We start from the raw sequence: 7557 nt of genomic DNA, 5'->3' as shown, positions 1-7557 counted from the left end.
ACTTGACAGTTGTTCATGAACACAAAACGTTAAACTCGAATTAATGACTCAACTGCAACATACTATAACGCACATACATATATACTTATGTTAAAGGTTGTTTCAATTTAACGTTTAGTATTTTGAAGGAAAAACAACCCTTGTACGCAGTTCCATGTCGTAGAAAATGGAATTATCTGGACCTAATTGGGCGCCCTCAAATGTGTTCACATTTTTATTAACGTTTGGACTTTATCCTCTTTTTGTGATGAGCTGTAAAATATTTCAGCGCTATTCATATTTTACGTAGTTGTGTTAATAGTTACATATTTTAACAGAACGGAAAATGACACTGCAGATGGCACAACGCTGAAACCGGTTTGTCTGCAAACCAACCTTGTCAAGGGATGACGGTAATTCGTTCCAAAATAAATCAAAATTACGTATTAATTAATTTTTGTTCTTTATTCGTCGAAAGTGAACAATTGTTCAGTGCAGCCGGCCTTATATACGAGCATCTAAGAAATCGCCTCATGAGAGAAAAGGCAGCCAAATTACTTTTTCTGAAAGGTAATATGCCCTTTTGAACTTAGACTACTAGATTAAAACACTGTGTAGGTTAAGCACTGGTTCAATGTTCTAATAATTTATAAAACGATGACTTAAGTTGATTAAAGCTTTTTTAATGTTATTACTAACATTCGCATTCCAAAAATTCCTAGCCAGCCAGCATCCATGCACCAGGATGGTATCCAGGGTTCTCACTCTTAATCTCCTTCTCCACTTTTGCCATGACGGCTTGGACCACCTCCATTGGTTGCTCATTACTTTCGTCTATGACGCCAATAACCTTCCGGTCCTGGCTATCTCCGTAAAGGATCCAGGCACCTTGTGTCTTGGCCTTTTTCGGCGCCAATGCCGGGGCTTCCTCCACGGGTCTCTGACGCTTTTCAGTCTCAGTCTTGCCATATAGGTTAAGGTTAAAGTCCGGGATAATCTTCTTAGCCCACGCTATGTCTTCCTGTACCTTCACTAAGACCTCCTCCTTGTCCTGACCGGTGAGTAGCCTTCGCTGGGCCAGTTCGGATAAAGTCCTTGGCCCCATTGCAGGTCGCCAGATGCTGTTCGCTAAATGGCGAGCAGGAAGGCCAAAGATTTCCGGTGTTTGCCGTGCAGGCCTCCCGTCCAATGCTACTTTTGTGCGTAGCATATTGGCCTTTGGACTTCTTGGACCCAGGGGGTATCTTAATTCTACTGTTGGTGGGTGCCGATGCACCTGATAACTGCTTCCACGTAGGGCTATTTTTGGTTAGGCTCCCGGTGGTGCTATGGCTTTGTTGAGTGCGGAGTTTGTGACTCCTTTCGGCCTTTGTTTGGGAGCGCCGTATTCCAGTATTGGTGAAATTGAACTCCTACGAGTCGACGCTTTTGCGATGTCGCGTGTGTGTAAATCGACCATCAAAGACACCTACGCTACCCCATAAGTAGATTGGCAGTTGAGATTATTGTGGAGAACACAACTTTTTGAATCGCTATATCTTAGAAAAGGTAATTCTTACGAACAAAAGTGGCGATAACATTTTTTTTTATAGAAAATTGCAAATATAAAGTAATGTGATTCTCGCGAAGAGCTATTCAGCCACTTTGTTATACAATAGATAACCATAATTTGGAACAGGTATGCAATTTTGTGGACCTTAGTATCACAATGGATCCGAAACTTAATTTTAATCTTCACATTAATGTGACAGTCAACAAGGCTAAAGGTGTACTTGCATTTGTGAAACGATAGTCAAAAGAATTTAGTGACCCTTATATCACAAAACCCTGTTTACAACATTAGTTAGACCGATTCTGGAATACGGTTCGGTGGTTTGGAATCCAAGGTTTCAAATTTACTCAGACAAGATAGAATCAATCCAAAAATAATTCATACTTTTTGCTTTAAGAAATTTCCGTTGGGATTCTCAATATAACCTTCCGCCTTATATGAGCCGATTAAAACTTATTAATCCTCCAACACTTGTCAGTCGCAGGGAAATGCTTGGTACAATTTTTATGGTTAAATTACTGGCAGGCTCAATTTCAAGTCCGCTTCTTCTAGGTGAAGTTAGCCTTAATGTTCCCTCCCGTGTATCAAGACACTTTTATCCCCTATTTTTGAAAACTTGTAAAACTAGTTTTGAATTACACGAGCCACTCCGTTGCTTATGCCAGGATTTTAACTCCCATTCCAGCACATTTGATATATCTGATTCGCTTTTCAGCATTAAGAAAGCGATACTATACTCTCTCAATAAGTGAATTATTAACATAGACATAAAATCAGCTGATGAATTTAGTTCTGTAGCTGAACAGTTTTAGATCTCGACACTTAACAAACTCCTGCCTATCGTGACTCGGCGCAAAAATTGAAAATATTGGTTCCGTACGTCATGCGGACTGCGCCCCTCGTGCGGATGGGCGGGAATGGAGGGTAAAACCCGTTGGGATTATTATTATTATTATTATAACACTTTCATCATCTATTCACTTAATGCACATTTATCTACTCTGATTATGGTTTTGTGGTCGTGAGAAGGCATATCTTCCATTGCCATTTCAAATAACTTAACCAAAGGCGTTGTGACAGTTACGAAGTTCTTGCAATTTTCCAATGATCTTGCGTTTCATAGCACAGTTAATCGCACAACGCTGATCAATTTCTATATCAGAGTTGCCAACGAAAACAATTTGTTTCCAGGTCGTCCTGCATAAATTCGCAACGCATGCACTTAAAGCTGTTCATTAAATTGGGCGCGTTGCTGAGGATTTTGATTTGCACTGCTAATCGCCAAAGTTTCATATTCTGATCGGCGAATTGTTTACGAACACTGAAAGTACAATGTCTAAGAATTCAAACTATCGTCGAAGCAATCGAACCATATTCGCAAAAGAAATGTACGCCGAAACATTCTCATTCAGCCTTATCGTGAGTTTCGCATGATATTTTTTCATCCGCCCGTAGTAAATACACGGAAATTAAAAGTGAACCGGTTCGAGGAAAATGAAACTCCTAATAAGGCTGATTTTGTATTTTTAATCAAAACTCCCGGTAACAATTTTCAACGCACTCTAACCTAACCTAACCTACATACATAATAGGAGCATTCGACGGATCCCATCCGCAAGGATCTAATCCGATTCGAACCGTCATAACAACCGAGTGGGAAGTATTAGATTTGTGCTAATGACATCAGTTAGATACATGCCTATTAAGGTCAAAATTATGCCATTCGCACGAGTCTAATTCTTACACTCGCTTGTTACGACAATGCGAATCGGATTAGATCCGTGCGGATGGAAAGCGTCGGATGCTGTAATAAAGTGCACAAAAATAGTACTAAGTAAATTCCGAAAATATCAACCGTCCTTTCATGTATTGTGTTTTGCTAATAAATCTGTATATTGAACTTTTATAGAAAGAAGGAACCTTAAATTTTACTTAAAAAAAAGATAACCGTATTGGTTCTATGATATCGGATGTCGTAACATTCTTTCTTTATTAGCCTCTCACTTATAAGGTTCTTATCGAAGCTGTACACATATTGACAAGCTTTGACTATTTACTCTTTTATTATTTCACTTTTATTCTTTTTAATTAAAATATACTTTATTATATACCAAAACCGTATACATATGTATGTTTAGGTATTAACCCTTAATTAGGCGCATAAAGAAAATCACACAATTGGTCGTTTGGTCGAGTTTTAGAAATAAAAAAGCGAAGTGTGTTTTTTCAAAAATATTTAAGTAGTCTATTATAGTTAACTTAAAAAACAAAAAAAAAAAAAAATTATTTCGACTTTAAACTTACGCAAGTAATTTTTAAGCAAAAAACAAAACCGACTTTAATTTCTTCACAATCCAATTATCGGATTTAAACAAACTTAGTATGGGACCACCCTTGCACCTTTCCCATGGAAAAAGGATTATCGAAATCGGTTAACGTGGTCCAAAGTTATGCGATAACTTACATAAAAAAAATATTCCGACGAACTGATAACCCCCTCCTTTTTTTGAAGCCGTTAAAAAAATAAAATAAAAACTTACGTCCGCCAAAAAATGTTACGTTAGTGGTCGTATCGGGTCAGCACTAAAGAGAGTAGCGACACATGTGTACGCGACTACGTTCTAGCCGTGAATAAATAAATACAACGAAATGTGTAATGTCAATAATATTAAACCTCCTTATCATACTTTAAGAAATAAAAGCATAACTTTGACTTCAAACTTGGATACAAAAATAAAAAATTACCTCCGCCAAAAAATGTTACGTGAGTGGTCACATGGGTGACCTTACTGGACTTAAGAGAGTAGCGACGCATGTGTACAGGCCGATGTTTTGGCAGTGACTAATTTACGTACCCCGCGGTGAGTAAGGAAGCTAGAGAGAGCGCGAGCACGCTTCAAGCACTCCAGGAACTTTTTGTTCAACTTGAAATGGCCTTGACCCCATGCGCCTAATTAAGAGTTAAACTATGTATGTACATAAATTTAAAAAATCACCAAAATTTCTTTAAAATCTCAAGCCTTTTAATTCGATTTTTTAGAAACATATTTTGCATTCAGTGGCTGCAAACTACCGTTGACTTGGGGCGAACATTCATTATACGGAAGAAAATGCGCAACACCGTTGCCAAAAATCAACGGTAGTTTGTAGCCCCTTCAAAATTGCACGTTGCACGTTCTGCAACTTCCCGAGTGAATTTCAACCGAATTCGCTTTGAATTCAAATTGAGCCAGGTGCATTATTGATAAAATATCCCGATTTATCTTATCACAGAGATCATTAACATAATATTTTCGAGTCATTTTAATGATCATATAATTAAGTTTTTTGTGCATATTTTTGTCTTCCCTAATAATCAGTATAGTGCAAGAGTTGTGTTGTAGTTTCATGTCGAGTTTTAAACGAGTGTTCTTTTGTACCTCATTTGGAAAGGAATAAGCTTTATGTAACCATATTTTTCTAATAAGACACATTATGAAATATTAATTTAAGAAATAAAGCAAAACGAAATGAATAAAATAATATTTTTGTTTTTTTTTCCTACTTTTTATAGCCCTCTTTGCCGTCCCTAAAAATTACAAACTCGTAGCAGCACCCTTATTTGAACTCTATGACAACTCACAAGGTTATGGCCCAATAATATCATCACTTCCACAGGCTTTATGCAGGTAAGAGTTAATCGTTTAATATTATTTGTATAACTGTTTACTTCTCTTTGATTTATTTCAGGTTCAATTTTATTTACATGTGATGGGACGTTGGATTTTTCGTAACAACTGAATAGTTAATCTTAAATAAACCCAGATTGATCTTTAAACATATTGTATGTTTTTATTTAATACAATTCTATTTAGACGACCTTAACCTGTATTAAATAAATCGGAGTGTATTCATAATACATTAGCATTTTTTATTTTAATTTTTATTTAGCAAATTGCAATTGGAAAACGCATTTTCTCTTGGCCGTCCTGCACATATGTATATGTATTAGCGTGGGCCGAAAATCCGCTTTTTTAGAATTTTGATTGGTAATAGCAAAAATATTGTTCATAATGCTCTAAAAACAATCTCTGTGAAAGATGAAAATTTTTGGTCAATATCTTAGGCTCGCTCAAGTGATAAAAAAAAAAATTTCTTAGCTTACTTCGATTCTCTACAAAAAGGTCCATATACCAAATTAAGTATGACTAATACTTTCGCAGATACTTGCAATTTTTGTCAAAAAAAGTGTTAATATATTTATTAATTTTTATTTTGTGTGTACATTGAACTATGATGGACTTGGGCGAGCCTAAGATATTGACCAACAATTTTCATCTTTCACACAGATTGTTTTTAGAGCATAATGACACATATTTTTGCTATTACCAAACAAAATGTTACCAAACAATGTTGTGATCAATACTATCAAAAGCTTTAGAGAAATCGAGCAACACTAACACTGTTAGATAATTTTTATCATAGGCAGGGCGAACGTCCTCAAAAATTTTAAGCATGGCTGTAGAGCAACTATGCTGACTTCTGAAACCCGACTGGAAATTATTCAGAAGATTATTTTTGTCCAAGTGGCAGGTAATTTGTCGCGCTAAAAATTTCTCAAAAACTTTTGATAGGGCCGGTAAAATGCTTATTGGTCTGAAGTCCTGGGGAGTGGTAGGACAGTTTTCTTTTGGTGCAGGTATTATATTTGCCATCTTCCAAAGATATGGAAATGTAGATGAGGCAAGTGAGAAGTTGATTATATGCGTAAGTGATGGTATTACAAATGGTAGGATAATTTTAAGGAATTTAAGACAAATACCATCAGTACATATAGCATACGACTTTACCGCATATACACACTGTATCAAGTCCGCCTCTGTTGCAGATACAAATTCAAACTCATCATCATCAGCATGCTCCCGTAGAGAAACATTAGCAGGTATTTCGGGTGTTAAACCATGGTTTCTTATTACTACGCACTTTCACTTTACGCACTGGTACAAACCTATCAAATAGATGGCTGACTAGTGCATTGAAATGTTGCAGCTTTTCATCAACTGTTGCGAATGACCAACACATATTCCAGTTAAGCCCAGCAGCCTCCTTGTTTAAGAGATCAGGGCTAATACGCTTATAATCTCTAAAAAACAACTCCTTTGCTTGATTTTGCGTATTGAGCTGAATGTTGTAGGATAGGAATATCAACTCATGATCAGAGACTCCAGCCATGGGAAGCTGATCAAAGTGATTGACGTGATCTCTGTCACTGACGCCGAACACATCCAAAAGACTCGGTTTGTTGTGGGGTGCAAAGCGTATTTATTTACGATTGAAATTCCTAACGATTGAAAGCTATCTATCAAACTCCTGGAATAAAAATCATTACACAGGAGGTCTATATTTAAGTCACCACATACAACAATAAGCTCATAGAAGATGGCGATATTCGCCAATTTATCAAATATCACTGAGATGTCATTTCTTTTGCTAGGGTTGTAAATGCATGCAACAAGACACTTGGTGTTATTATCATAAAATTCAGCAAAAATGTACTCTAATACCTGTGAGTGATCTGATCTGCAAATCTCTTTCCATTTAAAATTATTTTTAAAATATAGGGCAATGCCACCACCTCGAGTCCTCGTTGTCCTATCACATCTTACTAGTGTGTAGTCGCACAGAGAAACTGCTTTATCATCAATATGATCTCTAAACCATGTCTCTGTGATACATATCAGATCGATGTTCAAACTATCAAAAACAAAATTTAAATAGTCAATTTTCTCAGCATTCAAACTTCGCGCATTCAAGTGACAAACATTGAACCCATTGTAGCGATTGGATTAGTTTAAGCATTCCTCTTGCATGTTACAGATTGGCAGCTTATGGTTGAGAGGGTATGCAAGGTGTATTTAAACTGGCAGTTAGAAGAAAAGGTGGTGGGATTTAAATAAAGCAAGGGAATGCGGAAATAAATTTAAATGATATCAGAACAAAAAAGATTACATTGCAAGGGAATACGGAAATAAATATAAGTGAGATCA

General features: G+C 36.6%; 1 protein-coding gene across 4 annotated transcripts in view; it reads left to right on the top strand.

The window, feature by feature from the left end:
• LOC118749220 (cleavage and polyadenylation specificity factor subunit 5) overlaps positions 1-5429 on the top strand; it is a 590731-nt gene extending 585302 nt beyond the window's left edge. For 3 of the 4 annotated variants that reach the window (XM_036484010.1, XM_036484011.1, XM_036484009.1), the window contains exons 4-5: positions 5085-5199; positions 5261-5429. In XM_036484010.1, coding sequence (XP_036339903.1) covers positions 5085-5199; positions 5261-5282 — 137 coding nt within the window. In that variant the 3' untranslated portion in view covers positions 5283-5429. Of the gene's footprint in view, positions 1-317; positions 368-5084; positions 5200-5260 lie in introns of those variants that run through there. The other variant, XM_036484012.1, reaches the window with a different exon arrangement.
• The last annotated feature ends 2128 nt before the right edge of the window (positions 5430-7557 follow it).

This window comes from Rhagoletis pomonella, unplaced genomic scaffold, assembly GCF_013731165.1.
Source record: "Rhagoletis pomonella isolate Grant_MI unplaced genomic scaffold, Rhpom_1.0 Rhpom_scaffold_00014, whole genome shotgun sequence".
In the NCBI taxonomy this organism is placed as follows: domain Eukaryota; kingdom Metazoa; phylum Arthropoda; class Insecta; order Diptera; family Tephritidae; genus Rhagoletis; species Rhagoletis pomonella.
The sequence above is the reverse complement of the archived record's forward strand: the minus strand, read 5'-3'. Positions and strand labels throughout refer to the sequence as shown.